This window comes from Oratosquilla oratoria, chromosome 9 (assembly GCF_046742065.1).
Source record: "Oratosquilla oratoria isolate Oo_2021 chromosome 9, ASM4674206v1, whole genome shotgun sequence".
NCBI lineage: Eukaryota > Metazoa > Arthropoda > Malacostraca > Stomatopoda > Squillidae > Oratosquilla > Oratosquilla oratoria.
Window position 1 is genome coordinate 79227233 of NC_134785.1, and position 18916 is coordinate 79246148.

Genomic DNA, 18916 nt, shown 5'->3' on the forward strand with positions numbered 1-18916 from the left:
TTCTCAATCTCACGAGTGATAAAAAGTAAGGGGTCCAGAGTGCACTTATTTCTTCTAAATCCAAACTGTCTGTTAGATAGCAGATTTTTAGATTCCAAAAACCAAATTAAACGCGTATTAACCATTCTTTCATAGATCTTACAAATGCAGCTAGTGAGACCAATAGGTCTGTAATTTTGTGGGTCATGAGGGTCTTTTCTTGCCTTTAACATTCCTATGATGATTGAAGTCTTCCAAGATTTAGGAGAAGATCCACAAGACCAAAATTTGTTCAGCACATTTAAAAGGAATTTCTTTGACGATATGGATAAGTGACCAACCATGGAATAAAGAATGTCATCCCCTCCAGGAGAGGTTGGGGAGGATAAAGATAAAGCATGATCCATTTCTTCCAAGGTGAAAAGAAGATTATATGCCTCCGAGTTCGTATTGGTAGGAGGAATAATCGTGGTCTTGGCTCTAATTCTTCTATAATTATCTGAATAATGTGGTGGGCTTGAAATATCAGCATAATGTCTTCCAAAAGCCTCTGCTACTTCTCTTGTATCTGATATAAAAGAGACATTTATCTTCAGAATGGGTAAGGGAGATGGAGTAAACTTTCCTTGTAATTTTCCAATCCTATTCCATACTAACGTAGGGGAAGAGTCATATTTCAATTCGCTAATATATTTAATGAAGGATTCCCTCCTTGCTTTCTTGAAGATTTTCTTCTGCTTTGCTCGAGCTCTTCTGTACGTTATCTTGTTGACTAGACAAGGGTATCTCCGATATCTCTTATAGCAAGTTCTTGTAATCTTTCTGCTTATAGCACATTCATCGCTCCACCAGGGGACTACTGGGCATTGAGGTTTACCAGCTGTCCTAGGAATGGAAGAGAAAGCACCAGAGAGTATCATGTCTACCAGGTAGTCATATGCATCACAGTTACTACCAAAATCACTAGTCTTATAATTAATCTCTGTGGATCTCCTAAATAATTCCCAATTAGCCTCTCCTGTCTTCCATTTAGGTAAGCAACAGGAGGGACTGTTCTTTAAATATTTGATATGGATAGGCCAGTGGTCGCTACCATGTAAATCTTCATCTATTGACCAACTGTAGTCTAATCTTAAGGATGATGAGCAAATAGTTAGGTCTATAACAGAACTTGAGTTGTGAAAGACATCAAACCTAGTTTTGGAACAGTCATTCATCAAAATGACATCGTTATTATCAATAAATTCTTCAATTATATTGCCCCAGGGGTCACACCTTGATTCACCCCATAGAGGATGCTTGGCGTTAAAGTCACCCATTAGAATAAAAGGCTCAGGGAGCTGGTCAACCAAAGATTGTAGGTCTTTTAACTCAAACTGACAGGGGTGGTTATATATGTCTACGAGTCGATCTTCCACTTCAGGTTCCAAATATAAAGAACACAAAGTGATCCATTTAGTGGTAAAGATTTGTACTGCACAAGCCTGCAACACTGAATGTAGGTGGGCACTTCTGTGGTTAACAGATTTCTTAACAATGATACCAGTACCTCCATGGGCACGGCCCCCAATCATAGGAGGAGATCTGTAAAATTTATATTTAAGTCCAACATTAGGGGATAAATTGCCAAGCATAGTTTCTTGCAGACAAAAAACACACACATCATGTTCTTTAAAGAGAATCCCAACCTGCTCTCGATGAGAATTAAAACCTTGAATATTCCATTGAATTATGGACATTATACTGTTTTCTTTTTCTTTTTGGGGTCTACTGGTCTGGTAAGAGAAGTCTGGGAGAGAGAGGGTTTACAAGGTGGGTTCTTTTCTAATTTCTTTGCTTTCGTGGGTGGCATCCTCCTCTCTGACAATGGTCCGACCGACGATGTGGAGTCCGGGTTATTAGTTTCTTTCTTAGATTGCTTATCATGATTTGGAGAAGAAGATGGAGATGAGGGTGGACTGTGGAGTCTTTTGCTGCGCACAGCTTCAGACTCCATAGCTTCGCTTCTGTGTGCCTCAACTGAGTGAGGCACATCAGTCCGTGATCCCTTTATTGGGGAGCCCCTCGAGTTTGGAAGTTTGACTGATTGAGAGGAGGCTTTATTAGGGAAACCCCGTGGGGTCCCAGCAATGAGAACTTTAGGTGCCCCTCTAGATGGGGCAGGAGGCATTCCCTCAACTGGGGATGGGAGAACCTCCGCAGAGTAGGGTTGACGAGTACTACAATTTCCAACTTGTGGAGAAGAACGATTAGGTCTAGTAGTGACTCTTTCACGTTGAGGCTTGGGTTCAGCATTCCTTTGATCCTCATGGCTTCTGTGCACCTCTACCGAGTGAGGCACACTAGTCAGCAATCCCTCTACTGGGGAATCCCCCAGGTCTGGAAGAGAGATTGCCTGAGAGGAGGCTTCATTAGAAGAAGCCTGTGAGGTTTCTACAATAGAAACATTAGGTGCCCCTCCAGATGGGGCAGGGGACACCCCTTCAACAAGGGGTGAGGAAACCTCCGCACAGGAGCCTTCAGAAGTACTAGAAATTCCTACTTGAGAAGAAGAAAGACCATTAGGTTTCATAGTGACACTTTTACACTGAGGCTTGGGTTCAGTGTTAACAGAACCATTCATATTGGCATTTTTATTTCTATTGCCTTCTACTGTTGGCTGATCCACTTTACTATTTGTTTTAACAACATCACTGTATCTTTTGGAATTACTTAATAGTCTTTTAGCATGTCCTACACTTATAATATAGTTCTGCATGAGCTTTTAGTATTATTTCCTGTTCCTTCTTATAAATTACACAGTTCTTATTTCTGGCATCATGCTCTTCTTTACAATTTATACAAACTGTTGGGCGGGAACAATCCCCATGTTCAGGCTGAGCACATATCAAACACACTATGTCCCTTGCACATCTGTGGGAAGGATGGCCAAAACCATAGCAGTTAAAGCACTGAAGGGGACGGGGCTTAAACTGCTTCACATAAACAATCACTTTTTCCATCTCTACATAATGAGGTTTTCCCTACTTGATTCGCCTCCTCTTCCTCTCTTAATTTCTTTCCAAAACATCTTTTTATTACTTTCAAAATTTTCTGTCATACTCCTACCCCATTTCACATCTGCTCTCCTCTTTGCCTCCTTTACCTTTTGCTTTACTTCTCTTTTCTTTTCTTTGTACGTCTCATATGACTCCCCTGTCCTCTTTTGTAACCAATCTGTGAATGCTCGCTTCTTCTCTTCTACAACCTTCTTTGTTTCCTCATCCCACCATTCACTACCCTTTCTTCTATTTCCCCCTGTCCTTCTTGTTCCACACACCATCCTTGCACACTTTAAGACTCCCTCCTTGAACCATCCCCATTCCTCCTCCACACCCATCTCTGCTCTATCCTTTACTCCCTCCCACTCCTCCTTCAGCTTCTTTTCGTACTCCTTCTCCTTTTCCTTTTCATTCAAGGAGTTCACTCTAAGAACCTCCCTACCTTTTGTCCCTTTCCTCCTTCTCCATCTATCCTCCACTCTCAACTTACCTTCCACCAAAAAATGATCTGATATTCCCCCACCCTCTCCCCTTAGCACATGTACATCCTTAACTCTTCCTATCATAATCCTATTTACCACTACATAATCCATTAGCGCTCTATCTACCACCCTTCCCTCCACCACCCTCTCCCATGTGTACTTATGCTTGACTTTCTTCCGAAACACTGTATTTGCTATCATCAACTCTCTTTCTATACACATTTCCACCATCAACTCTCCACTACGATTCTTTCCTGGAACTCCACACTTCCCAACCACTCCATCGATTGGACCATTTCCCACTCTAGCATTAAGGTCTCCCAGTACTATTACATTGACATTTCTTCCTAAACCCTCTATGCACTCATTTAAATCTACAATAGGGCGGTGGGCAGGGTTCAGGGATGACCCGTCATCCAGGAGGTGCACAGATGAGAGGAAGGGTGGGAGGGGTGTGGAGTGTATTTAGGGATGAAATGGGTGGGAGTGTTTTTATGCCTTTCCTTTTGTGGCTACCTCCCTTGGAAGGGGGAAAAAGCCTTGGTATATGTATGTATGTACATAATGAGGTAGATCTTCACCACAAAAACTTAGGATAATCATAGAAGAACGAGGGATTTTAGCAACCTTCCAAACATTAGTTGGGCACATTTCTAAAATCTCTTCTTCATCAAAGTCATACAGATCTCTATTAAAAATTACCCCTTTGGCATAACTAAAGGTATAGTGGGGTTTAACTTCCTTAATGTCCGATTTCTGTTTCAAGTTGAGCACCATGGCAGCTTGTTCATAAGATTTTACATGAATTAGGAAGGAATTTCTTCCAAATCGTGATACCTGCGAGTTATTCAAATTACCACAGCCAAGGTGACTCTTCAAGAATATTCTAAACTCGAACAAGTTAGCACGTTCTTTTGCAAGAGTGATAATGAGCCACTTAGCTGGGTTGGGAGGTCTCTGCACACTTTCCTTCCTTTCCTCTACCGGGATTTCTGGATAAAAGATATCCAAGTTAGGTGGCACTCTACCAACAAGTTAGGCTGAAGATTCATTCTCATTACAATTATTATAATCCAAGCAGGCAGCAGCTGCATCCTGATTAGAAAGAAATGAGATCCACACTAGCCAAGCTTTAAAGTTGTCAGTTAGTTTAACTCTGATCTCTTTAATTTGTCCAAATTTATGGAACTTTTCATATAAATCTGTATAACTCTTATCAAGAGAAACATATTGTAAATGCAAGATTCTATGACTATTAGGGGCAGTATTTGATTGATTGATTTTATTGAAGTCCTTTTTCAAGCCGGAGTCGTCAACTGGGGTTTTTATTTTTGTTGAGTCAATATTGTCAACTTTAGGATTGGCAATATTAGGAGAGGGATCGGGGGGTTTAGGAGGAGGATCAGGTAGTGGTGGAGGTTTAGAACATTCAGTTTCAACAGCCACCATCATCGTGTATATTTATGAGGCCACACCATATATTAAGAAAGAAAGAGCAGTGCATGGAAGAAGATACTGCAGTTGCCTGATGCCGCACGCAATAAAAGAAAAGTCTCTGCAGAGTCGGGAAGTTCCAGAAACGACTATTTACACATGCAGGGCCTCGGAGGTGAGTTAGAGACTTTGTCAACCTGGGGTTTGTCCTCTTTTGTTTTGTCCCATTTAGGATGGGTCCGGCGTAGTCACTCTGCATGTGTACTGGATAGGGAGAAAGGAAGTCTGCAGCCTAGTACCTACCTCACAAACATGCATTCCCCAGTCGGTGGGCTTTCGGCCCTCGCAGGGAGTAGTGACCTCGTGGTATACATCCCCACTTGACTGGGTTCAGACATGTAGCTTGGAAGGCACCAATTATAGTTTTACATACAGAAAACGATGAGAAATAAATATAAATGACTTATGAAACAAATGAACATTTAACACCATTCTAACATTTATTGAAGATTCTTGTTGGCATATGGAAGAAAGCAAGGAGGGGAGAGGGAGGAGGCGAGGTTATTGTTTGGAAAGGAAATTCCCCTCCATAAGGACTTCAGGTATCAAGCCCCTATTTGGGGTTACTTCCCTATCTGGAGGTTATTTCTTTCCTTTGTCTTTTACTGGCATTTGGACCAGCTTGAGTCACTAGATCTCTGTCACACAAAAATCTGCCCAGAGGTCTGTTTCTGGTGTCTCTTTAATATTTGCCTAAAATGGGACAAGGCATTGTCATTGAATACATCAGAGACACAGCTTGCAACAGCTTTGCTACAGCAATATTTCTCCACAAAACTTTGCAGCTCACTCCACCTTGTACACATGTCCTTAATCACTGAAGAAGGCACATTCTCCTCTCTCTCTTCCTTATCCACTGAAGCAATTTGCTCAGATGCTGTCAGTTGCTGTTCCAGTTGAAGGTCTTGCAGCTCTTCTGTGGTTAACTCTTCCTTGTGGTCATCCACCAACTCTTCCACATCCTGTCTGCTCACATCCAACTCCATGGACTTCCCCAAAGATGCAATAGACTCCACAACAGGCATAAGGTCATCAGGGTCAACCTCAAACTCTTCATAATCCTTCTTGAGGACACATTCTTGCCACAATTTCTTCCAAGCCTAGTTCATCATCCTGGAAGTCACTCCCAGCCAAGTCTTATCTATAAGAGTCAATTCAGTGTCTGAGGTCACTTCAAAGCACCCCTGAAACAGTGCTTTGGTGTAGAGTTTTTTGAAGATTGAAATGACCTGCTGGTCCATGGGCTGGATGAGTGATATTAGGGGACAAGAACTTCACTGTGATGAAATTAAAATCCTCCAACAATTGGTCTTCCAAGACTGGAGGATGAGCAGGAGCATTGTCCATTACCAGGAGGCATTTGAATGGCAATTAATTTTCAGAAGGTATTTCTTCATACAGCTAACACTTCATTTACGCACTCAATGAAAATTTGCCTCGTGACCTATGCCTTATTATTAGCAATCCACATCACACAATTTACTCTTAATAACATTTTCTTGAACACTCAGGGATTTTCAGAATGATATACCAGTAAAGGCTTCACTTAGAAATCCCCACTAGTATTACCACAGAACAAAAGAATTAACCTATCCTTCATAGGATTGTGTCCTGAGTGCTTTTTCCTCCTGTGTGATGGCAGTCCTTTTTGACATTTTCTTCCAAAAGAGGCCGATTTCATCACAAATGAAAACTTGCTGGGGGAGGAATCCTTCAGTATCTACATAATCATTGAATTCATCAATAAATTCTTGCCTAAACTTGCAGCCTAGCCATATCTTACCACACTATGCATGCCAGTTTACTTCTTGAATTTGTCGAACCAGCCTCTGCTGTCCTTAACTTCATCCATATGAGAGAGAGAGAGAGAGAGAGAGAGAGAGAGAGCGAGAGAGAGAGAGAGAGGAGAAAGAGAGAGGAGGGAGGGAGGAAGAGAGGGAGGGAGGGAGGGAGAGAGATGAAAGAGAGGAGAGAGGGAGGAAACAGAAAAGAGAGAGAGAGAGAGAGAGAGAGAGAGAGAGAGAGAGAGAGAGAGGAGAAAGAGAGGTAGAGAGAGAAAGAGAGAGAGAGAGAGAGAGAGAGAGGAGAGACAGAGAGAGAGAGGAGAGACAGAGAGAGAGAAGAGAGAGAGAGAGAGAGACAGAGAGAGAGGAGAGAGACAGAGAGAGGAGAGAGACAGAGAGAGAGAGAGAGAGAGAGAAGAGAGAGAGAGAGGAGAGAGAGAGAGAGAGGAGAGAGAAAGACAGAGAGACGGAGACAGAGAGGAGAAAGAGAGAGGTTAGAGAGGAGAGGAGAGAGAGAGAGAGAGGACAGAGAGAGGAAGGAGAGAGAGAGGAGAGAAAGAGAAAGAGAGAGAGGAGAGATAAAAGAGAGATAGGGGAGAGACAGGGGAGAGATAGAGGAGAGAGGAGAGAGGAAAAGAGGAGAGAGGAAGAGAAGGAAAAGAGGAGAGAGGAAGAAAGGAGAGAGGAGGAGAGGAGAGAGGAGGAGAGGAGAGAGGGAGAGAGGGAGAGGGGGAGAGGGAGAAAAAACATGGGAGCACTTAGAACATAACAAAATAAAAATATTACAAAACAAAGTGTAATAACTTACCTTCTTTTATAAGGGTCATGCTGAAAGGAGAGCTGGTTAGACTCCAAGGTGATGTGGAAAAACATCCCTGTAAAGATGGAAGGGAGGAGATGAAAAATAATTAATATTATTTCACTTCAACACAAGTCATATACTGCAGATTTTAAATTCAGTCAAATGTTGCCCTGTCAAGAGACCAAGTATTAGTCCTTTGGGGATGCAGCTCCAGATGGAAGTGAGGAAGATGAAAGGATTACAAAGGATTACAAAGGCAGAGCATGCCGACAGGAGACCTTTTGGTCCATATCTAGGTCGGATGCAAAAAAAAAAAAAAAAAAAAAAAAAAAAAAACATAATAATAATAATAAAATAATAAATAAAAACTATAATAATGTAAATAACAAATAAAATATATAAATAAATGCATAGGTATAGTTAAATAATAAACAAACAGGTAAATAGTAAATAATAATAAATTGACATATAACTAATAATAAATGAAAATCAGACAGACAAATGATAACAAAACAAAAACAAATAATATAAAATAAATTATAATCATTACAGCATCTTGCTTAGGTGTTTATCTAAATGATTCTTAAAGCTTCGAACTGAACTGCATTGCACTACCTGTGCAGGAAGTTTATTCCATTCATTAACTACACAGTTGGCGAAGTTGTTTCTATCTACTTCCAAATTGAATCTATTTCCGGACAGTTTGAGACCATTATTTCTTGTCTGATTCTCATTCAATGTGAAAATTTTGTCACTTTTGATGTCAATTCCCTTTAAAATCTTAAAGACCTGTATCAAGTCACCTCTGAGTCTACGCTTTTTTAGGGAAAACAGATTCATATGGATTAGTCAATTTTCGTATGTTTTATTTTTGATATTTGGAATCAGTTTTGTGGCTCGCCGTTGTACTTTTTCTAGTCTGTCAATGTCTTTATAATGAGATTCGGTGACCAAATGGAAACAGCATATTCCAAATGTGGACGAACTAACGATTTATATAACTTGTTAATGAGTGATGGACTTTTGAAATCAAAAGATCGCGCAATGAGTTCTAGAATCTTATTTGCTTTCTCAGAGGCTGAAATACACTGCTTGGATGATTTGAGGTCGTTACTGATAATTATGCCGAGATCTTTTTCACTATCCACTTTTGTTAACGAATTTCCAAATAACTTGTAATCGTACTTACTGTTATTTTTACCTATGTGCAACCTTGCATTTATTTGTGTTAAATTTCATTAGTCACTTTTCAGACCATTACTGTAATTTATCTCAATCTTCTTGAATATCTAATTGGTTTGAGTGATCATTTGCCACTCCGCACAGTTTTATATCATCAGCAAATTTGGAAACAGCAGATTTTAGTCCATGGTCTATATCATTTATATATACTATGAATAGAAGTGGCCCAAGGACGGAACCCTGAGGAACTCCACTTGTAACATTTTTCCATCTAGAAGTTTCTCCATTTAACCACTTCAGTACAGGACTTAAATCTCACGGGCAGCAGCCAATGCCAGCCGTATGACGTGTCGTAATAATATTCGCATCATAAAATATAGTCACCGCTTATATCGATCGTTCTCTCTTTCACCCGCAAATTTTGAAAACCACAGAGAATGGGATTCAGGGCGCATTTGGGAGAATGTTAAAACACAGGGGCGACTACAATAAATATAATCAAGACGCCGATATGGCAGCGTCGCGAATCCACTTGCTCCTCATGACGTCTACGTGTGCGGCACCGTATGGAATGGGTTAAAACAACTCTCTGTTTTCGACCATTCAACCAATTACTAGTTCAAGCTAATAGGCTACCACTTATTCCGTGTAAAGCTAATTTAGTAAGTAGTCTTTCGTGTGGGACGGTATCAAAAGCTTTTGCAAAGTCTAGATATATTAAATCTATATTGTTTCATTTGTCATAATTCGAGATAACTGTGTTGTAGAATTCGAGTAAGTTAGTCACGCAAGAACGTTTCCGTCTGAAACCATGTTGGCTATCATTTATCAAACGGTTACTTTCTAAATGATGTTTGATAGCATCTCTGATGATAGTTTCCATTATTTTTCCTACAATTGAAGTCAAACTTATAGGCCTATAGTTATTTGGCTTCTTTTTGTCACCTTTTTTGAATATGGGAGTAACGTTAGCTAGCTTCCATTCTCTTGGGACATCTCCGGATATGATGGATTTCTTGAAAATATTTTCTAATGGAACAACAATCTCATTTTTTATTTCCTTTAAGATTCTTGGATGCCAACCGTCAGGCCCTGGTGTTTTTTAACTTTGAGTTTATCTATACACCTTTTGATTTTTTCTTTTGTTATATTTACCGTAGTAAGTTTACCCTAGACTTTTCACAGGTTTCAGTTTGGAGTTCACTTTGAGGTGTTTCGTTTACGAATACCAAGCTAAAATAATTGTTTAAGATATTACACATTCCTTCATTTGAATATTCAAGTTGACCATCAGCAGATAATAGTGGACCAATGTGATTCCTAGCAACCTTTTTATCTCTAATGTAACTATAGAATTCTTTGGGATTCTCTTTGGATTTATCAGCGATGTTCATTTCGTATTGTCGTTTTCTTTTTCTTATTTTCTTTTTTAAATGTCTCTGTATTGATACATAACTTTCAGTCATTTGATGCACCCGAGCACTTATATTTCTTATAAGCCTGTCTCTTTTAAGCAATACTTTTTTCAGTTTCTTTGTCGAGCCACTTTGGGTGAGCCTGATCTGGGGGACGTCTGTCCTTAACAGGAATGTAAGTTTGAATCGTCTTAGTGAGCGTATTTTGAAATATTTCCCACATCTGAAGATGGGTGGCAGGAAAATTACTCACCGCACCATCCTTCCCATGGGACCACCTTGTACCTGCCACCAGTCCCCTGTGAATCTTTCTTAGGCTATTTAAAAGGGTATGATTTGATTCAGCTATAGGGCAGGCTGATACTGGGTTAGAGTGGGCCATGATTGATTCAGACACCTTTCAGTCCAAGTTCAGTCTCTAAGTATCTGGACTTTATGAGTTTTGACAATACGAGTTATATTCTTTCTTTCCTTGTGATGCTTTCCACCACTTGACAATTACCAATATCATATGTCCCATCTACCCATAAGTTATGGAGAAAGTGTACAGAGGAGCTTATTTTGGGTCTAAATAAGTACCCAAAAATGGAAGCTCTACCCAATATGTGCTACCCTACAGCTCCCTTAACTAATCTAGAAGAGCTGAACATTGGGTATCCCATTTCTACAAATGGATTATAAAAAGACTTGTAAACATAATTTTCCTTAAAACCAAAATGGAAGTTACTATGTATATCAATTACAAGATAATGAACCAATGCCAGATACTTGCAAGACAAAACAAGACACTGGAAAGATTCATCTCCCCACTGCCTGTCTTCATAACCTGTCAACACCTTCAACTCTATCAGAAGAAGCCCCAGATCCCTCCCTATCAACTTTGACTTTACTACCTTTTCACATAAGGATGACAATTAGCAATCACCCCCTTCCTCTTACTCCTATAAGCTGGTGACACAGAAAAAGTCCCACATTTATAACTTAACATAAACTCCCCCATATCAGGTGGCTAAGACAATGTCCCTTACAGAGGACTTTGTAACATAGAATTTAATGAACCATGGCGTTAGTTCAACTTCCTGGTGGCAAGGTTCAAACCACCATCACCTCAACCTTTGCCACAAGTAGCGACACCCTAGCCTGCTCAGCCAGTACTTACTAATATTTCCAGTGTAGTTTTGACTTCGGTAGGCCATCTTCAGGGTGACATTGAAACAAACTACATTATCTTCTTTTGATCCTGGTGCACTAATTTTACATGACCGGTCATCCAGTAGCAAGGTCTGGGGCATCACTACCTGGCCTTCCAGGTACACAACTGGTGATGACCTGAAGTAGTAGACATAGTGCTTGGTTCCAAGATGATCATAGTGGGAGAAAAAAATATGTCCACACACACACACAAACAAATAATTCATGTATTCCTTTCCACTATTTCCTTACCTGATAAGCACAGCTGAATCTGAGGACCATGCACCCACAACCACATCCAAATGACCATTATCATCGACATCAGTTCCACCACCCAGACTGAAACCAAATCCACGGTGGCCAAACACAAAATCAGATGCACGGATGATCTGTTGGAAGAATATGGAATTGATGGAGTTGTACATGGTCAAGAGATGGACAGAAGACCTACACAAAACTTGCCATAGGTAAGAATCAAAATAATCCTAGCAAGTCTGACAAACTGAATAAATAACTTTCCTATAAGGAAACCATACTATGGTTCACATGATTTCTGGTCTTTAGCATAGACCAACCAGCCATGACAATACTTAAAAGAATTCAATTGGTATCCATCTATCAGCCATGACAATCCTTAAAAAAAATTAACTGGTATCCATTCCCTCAATTTCTAAGTGTACACATTCAGTCAAAGCTATCTATTTCAAAGACTCCAGGACAGTCATTAAAAAATGACAAGTATACATTCCTTAGTTTCATTAGTATACAAAGGTGAGGAGTATATGCCAGGAGGCACAGAGCTACCCTATGCACTTGAACTGTTGAGGCAGGTAACAGTCACAGCTGGGAATTGGAAAGAATTGCAGAACTCACACCCGCAATTAGTAAGATGCAAGGCTAGCACACCCCTCTAATATGTCATAAGTTACTACTCATAACTTCACATGTTAAATTATTTTCACTTTATCAATGTCTTCATTAATTGTCCTCTAGTATCAATAATGAGTATCAAGATTGCATTTAAAACATGGTGCTGGATGAGCTCCACCACAAGAACAAATGCATAGCCATGTATACCCTCCATAAAATTAACTCTAGCTTCAGCAATGGTTAAAAGTATGCTGTGCTCACCTGTGAGGGCTCAGCAACAAGTCCATACTCTGAACCATAAAACACATAAACTGCACCATTATCTTCATAGGGTGCCCCTACCAGTAGATCTGGAATAATAACATTAAGTCTTAACCAATGGGCAACATTTTACTGCACTCATTATTATTTCTTCTAATCATTACTGGCTTTTATCCTCTTCAAAATAGCAAGGCAATTCATGAATTCTGCATTGGTGCATCTTGTTGTATTGGTTCTGACCTGGGCAGTGTGCAGGAGACAGGGATAACCCTTCATCCTTGAAAGGCTAAGATAAAATGGAAACAATTGGATAATGAATGGGAGAAGGCTGGGTCAGGGTGGATGCATACCTTGGCTTGCTACTTACCTTATATGAGAGAACAAGTCCTTGGGGTATTTGGATTGATAGATAGCATTGGTAGATGGTAATAAATTTTTCTCAGCTGAAATTAACATTCAGGTCTGAATGGGATCTCAATAAGTTTTACCTCCAATGAGATGGGTTCTATACCTCAGATGAATAAAGCTGTTGGCCACAAAAATCTATAAAGTGTGCTACTGTGATGGGGTTGATATTAGCTCTAATCTTTTCAACCATTTGTACATGCTGCAACACTACAGACTTTCAACAATTAATTCTGTTTCCCCTTTTGTATATACATACATATATCAAAAGGCTCTTTCCCCCTTATGAAGGGTTGGACAGCCAACTGATGCTCCCACCCTTCACCCATCACACAGCCATCCAACACCCATTTCATCTTAGTTCCTTGTGGATGAAAGGCCATACCTATCCTCTGCCCAATGCCCAGGTCAGAGGCAATCCAGCAAGGCACTGCACCTCCATAGCAAGGTATGACAGCCAAAGCTTGTTTATCTCCAATGCTTCCTTATATGAGGCCCTCCCCTCGTCATTCACTCAAGAATTTACAGAACAGACAAAAAGAAATCCCCTTAGGCTACATCCATTCACAAATACTCTCCACTCAAACTTAGCTCTTACCCAATCCCTTCCCTACTTGACAGACATTCCCCTTTTACTCAAGGCCCCCCCTTCTCCCCCTTCATCAATCCCATTCTCAATCTTCCAAGTTTATTCTATCCACCTTTGCCTTCCATACCCTTTTTTACCAGTCATTCTTCATTCATTCTTTCGATATGCTTAAACCATCCCATATTCTTTAATCAACACTAACTACCAGCTACCTCACTCACGAAAAGGAAAAGGCCATTGGCACTTACAGCATGTCACATAGTAGTGTCACACACTAGGTTATGTAAAACATGTCACGTAGTAGTGTCACGCAATAGATTATGTAAAACATGTCACATAGTAGTGTCATGCAGAAAGTTATATAAAATGTGTTTGGTAATGCTCATCCACATACCCATAAGAGAGTTATATAATGTTGTAACTGCCTTTACTTGATTTCTTGTGTGCCATATATTTGGTCACAATTAAGATATGTTAAGCTATATAATGAAATATTGGACCATAAAAAAATAAAATAAAATATATGTATTAGTTTACAGACCTCTTGAGGATAAAATGATGCAGAGCACAGTGGATGAGTACAATAACAGTCAAAAAGCAATGGAGGTCAAGAGTTGCACACATGATGGCATAGGGAAGTAGTGCCATCATCATATATACTTAATCCTAAGCAAGATTCAGATAGGTAGCTATTGATAATTTGTGAACCTTCTTCACACAAAAATGAAGAAGTGAAATGAATGTAAAGCCAGGTAAATAGGACTATAAACTAGTCTTATGGATATAAAAAATGCACCTATTCCAATGGCACTTACAAGTGCCCCACATGTAAAAAGAGGGTTCTGTGTTATAACAAAAAAGTGCACCCTTGTTCAAAATCCTGGTTTCATTATGTAAGTTTATTTTGCATAATTTGTGAATAAGTAAAAGTGGTTATATTTTTTTGCACTTCACCTTCATTTCATATCCAGTGTAAGAAAGAAATTACCCAATAAAAAGACAAAAGCACACTGGTAATTGGATTGATAGAACTGTTCAAATTGTGGCCAGGTTTGATACAATAAATAAAAAATGCCAGATCATGCCACAGTACCTTGAACTAAAGTTATTAGATCAGTACAAAGAGGGAAGAAAGAAATAGTTAAACAGAAAATATGCCAACATAAACATGGCACCCTCATTAACAAGAGTTACGAGAAAGCTACCACAGATGTGGTGATGTGGTGAAAAAAAAATGCAAATGCCACAAGCCATAAAAACCTGAGATAAGCAAAGAAACCTCTGGAGAGTAAGACTCAAAATCAGATACTGAAAGTTTACAGATACTAGAAGAACATTAACACAAGAAAAACAAAGAAAGAGGAAGTCTCAAAGAAACTGATTTGGAATCTATGAATCTCTTGCCCCTACGTCTCTCTTGCGGGAGACCCATAACTACCAGAAAACCAGCAACAGCCCCCAGTTTAGCCCAGAGGTCACTCAAGGAAGAAATCTATTTGGAAATTAATAGTTACTAATACATTCATTTCCAAGGGTTGGATATATATGATATACTAGGAGTGAATTACATCTACTCAAACTTTCATAAACATCCACAGTGAAAATAGATTACTTATGAATGACTGAATAAAAGTTATGAAGGAATACAAAGATCTAACACTCAGGAATAACTCAAAAGTAAATGGTTTACTAATCAATGAAAAGGTGGAAAAGATGAGTCATAAATAAGATTAAAAACAACAAAAAGGGTTTATTTCTTCATGAAGTATTAAAAGCAGGCATCCTCAGTAGCATTACCAAAACTCAATGAAAAGGCTTCAAAATCAGAAGACATCATTGTGAATAAATCACTCAAATACAGATGAAATTAAGAAAATGAAGCATAATTTTATATGCTTAACAGAAATAAAGTTAGAGGAACAAATCCATAATGAAATACAATATAACAAGAGAAAAGACCAAGGGCATTTACCACTGTGCTCATCCGAATCCAAGTCTTGGGCCAGCAAGGACATTCCAAAACGCCCATAAGCATGATGCCCCTGAAGCTCTTCTATCTTATCCTGAAAGGCAAAGGTTGGTAAAATACTTTGAAAATAAACAATATGATAGACAATCAATATGGCCTCAAATCCAATGGAACATGTGTTTCAAACATTTCAAGATTTTATGTGAGAGTGACTGATGTATTTCCCTAATTTACCTAATTGTAGTATACAGGAGATTTGATTGATTGATTTATGAAATTTTTTGGCTTGAAGGCCAAGCGCTGTAGCCGGTAGGCCATTCAGCACATATTTATCTCATATAGATAAAAATTCAAGTAAAACAGTAAAAACAATAAACATTCATAAAAACACATCACAACAACATACACTCACAAGCACTCATATACACAATCTTAAATTTCATAAAATAAACCGATGTCTTTCAAAAACTTTACAACATTCTTCACATGAGCTTCCTCCCCTAAAATTTGTTTAGAAGATAAATTTGTCAAACAATTTGCCCTGCACTTATTAGAGAATGCAGGGCACTGATTTAAAATGTGTTTTATTGTAAAAACTACTTGGCAAGTGGGACATTGGGGAGCCAGCCTTTCTGCTCCACTTGCCTTCAAAAATTTATGGGTAATGTAGGAATGGCCAATTCTCAATCTTGTTAGAAGAATACTTGACTTTCTGTCCAAAGAAGGACACTTCCAAGGGTTCACCAAGGGGTGAATCTCTTTTAACTTGTAACTACTGTCCAGCCTTGTCCATTGTTCTTGCCACTTTTCCATTGTATAATGATGAATTACTTGTTTGAAGTCTGTATGTGGGATCTTTTGGTCTGTTATATGGTTGAGCCTAGTGGCGGCTTTGGCTGCAGCATCGGCCTGTTCAATTCCAGTGATACCCACATGGGACGGCACCCAGCAAAAGTTTACTTTTATTTTCTTTCTGTTGTTAATGAGAATCAACCAGTCCTGTATTTCTTGGATTAAAAAGTGACGAGGTAATAATGTATTTAGAGAGGATACAATGCTCATGGAGTCTGTGAAAATAACGACGTTCTTATTACATGGAACAGAATTAAAAACAAATTTTATATCAGCAAATCACAATTCTGCTGAGGGTTCGCAAACATATGAGATACGCTTCACCCAGCCGGTCCATCAGTTGTTTAAGGTAGGTTGACACCTACGCACTTTTTTGATGCGACGTGGGGTCGTGCCACCTTGTGGCGGAAACACCCCCAAAATGTGGCACCTCGTGGCGGAAACACCCCCAAAATGTGCCAACATATTGCGACGTGAGTGCGAGGTCTTGCGGCATGGCACGAGGTTGTGTTGCGATGTCTTGCGCAGTGCCGCGAAGTGGACGCGGTGTTTCCTTACGAGGTGTCACGGGATGAGGCGAGGCGTTTACGCACCCTTGCAATGTAATTACGCAGTGTTGCGAGGTACTTGCGTAGTGTCACGAAGTGTCACATAAAAAGTGCCCAAGCTACCAGGGGTATATATAGTGCTCGAAGCCTGAGGAAGTCACTCACACTACTGACCACCATAGAGGATGGATCAAGAGTACTACACAAGACGGGAGGCAGACAACATGATTGCCAGTATTCTTTTGGTAACTGCTGCCTATATCATCGAGAAGTATTGGACAAGAAGACACGAAGAACGACAAGAGGAACCACCTGTGGCACCGATGGTACAAGCAGGAGCAAGAAGAAGAACAGCTAGAAGAACGACATGGTGCCGAGAATGGCTGACGAGGAGATCCATATATGGAGATTATGACCAGCTGCTACAAGAACTACACCGAGAAGACCATAAAGGGTGCTAGAATATCGTCCGGATCGAACCAGAGATGGTTGACTGCATTTCTCCAATGCTCTGCACCAATAAACAGACGAGAATGAGAGATCCTCTAACTGTGGGATTGAAATTGGCTGTCACCCTCCGCTTCCTGGCAAGTGGGAACTCCTATACAAGTCTGCAATATAGTTTCCGAGTCTCCAAGAGTACGATTTGCAGATTTTTGCCTAAAGTGTGCAAAGCCATCATCGACACCTACAAACATGAAGTCCTGAAGTGCCCCAAAACTCCTGAGGAGTGGGATACGGTCGCCGAAGTATTCGCGAAGAAGTGGAACTACCATAATTGTGGAGGGGCACTTGATGGAAAGCATGTCCCTATAAAGAAGCCCAAGAAAGGAGGATCACTATACTATAAATTCAAGAAGTTCCACAGCATCATACTCATGGCCGTCGCAGATGCAAAGTACAAGTTCCTGTACGTCGACGTAGGTGCCGAAGGAGGTGCTGATGCTGGTGATGGAGGAACCTGGATCAAGTGTAGCCTTCATCATGCCATCGAGCAGAACCGAGTGCGATTTGCTGAGGACAGCACTCTGCCGAACGATGACACTCCAATCCCCTTCCACATAATAGCAGATGATGCCTTCGCCCTCAAGACAACGCTGATGAAACCCTACTCCCATACATCTCAGGTTCACCATGAGAAGATCTACAGCTATAGGTTGTCTCGCGCACGTCGTGTGGTGGAGAATACATTCGGTATCCTGCAAATGAGATTGCGATTCTTTGGCACCATCATACAACAGGAATCTAAAGTAGTGAAGCTGCTCACCATGTGTGGATGTGTCTTGCACAATCTCATACTCAACCACTATCCCTTTGCTCCCACCGATGTTGACCTCGAAGATACTCAGCACAACATGCTACCTGGAGCTTGGAGGGAGGAGCCGAATCTCATGGAACAACTCATGCGTCGAAAGGGATCAAACTACACAAGACAATCAAAGGCTGCCCGAGATTACATAGCCTACTACTACACTTCAGAAGCAGGTCCAGTACCTTGGCAAGAAAGACTTGTCTATCCCAGAGGACGAGCAACACAAGTGTAGTTGCCTCAAATGTATATAAAATGAAAATGTATGTCTCACCACAAAACCTGTTCTTTTCATGAATAAAAATGTCTTAAGTCAAAATTTGATATAATTAGACAGACGTAGTGAGAGACAGACAGAGACACACAGATTTGAATCTAATTAACTCTATGTGCCTTTAATACAAATGTTTGACATAACCAGTCTGTCTTCCTTCCTTCCCTCAGCCACTTCCGGATCAACGATACCTCTTCCCCTAGGGAGACTCATCTTCTCCTCCTCCATAATCCTCCCCCCCCCCCATCCCCGAGGGACACTCGAATGGACAGAGCAGGTCAAATGTGGTCAGTTCAGGAGGATAAGATGTCGTAGGGGATTAAGAGGGTTAACTGGTCAATTTTACTTTAAGTTTATTGTTTGTATTAGTTACGACTATAGACCCGTCGTACGGCAAGAATGAATATTTATGTATATACGTAAATATTGGCTTATGTGCACGTGTGCGCTCGTGTATACTCATGTAGAC

General features: G+C 40.2%; 1 protein-coding gene across 2 annotated transcripts in view; it reads right to left on the bottom strand.

Annotated features, from left to right (window-relative positions):
* The window catches only part of LOC143028637 (integrin alpha-IIb-like), a 641228-nt gene that overhangs the window by 285210 nt on the left and 337102 nt on the right, over positions 1 to 18916 (bottom strand). For both annotated transcript variants that reach the window (XM_076191051.1, XM_076191050.1), the window contains exons 10-14: positions 15468 to 15558; positions 12502 to 12590; positions 11623 to 11759; positions 11339 to 11508; positions 7589 to 7655 (exon numbers count right to left, since the gene is read on the bottom strand). In XM_076191051.1, coding sequence (XP_076047166.1) covers positions 7589 to 7655; positions 11339 to 11508; positions 11623 to 11759; positions 12502 to 12590; positions 15468 to 15558 — 554 coding nt within the window. The remainder of the gene's footprint in view (positions 1 to 7588; positions 7656 to 11338; positions 11509 to 11622; positions 11760 to 12501; positions 12591 to 15467; positions 15559 to 18916) is intronic.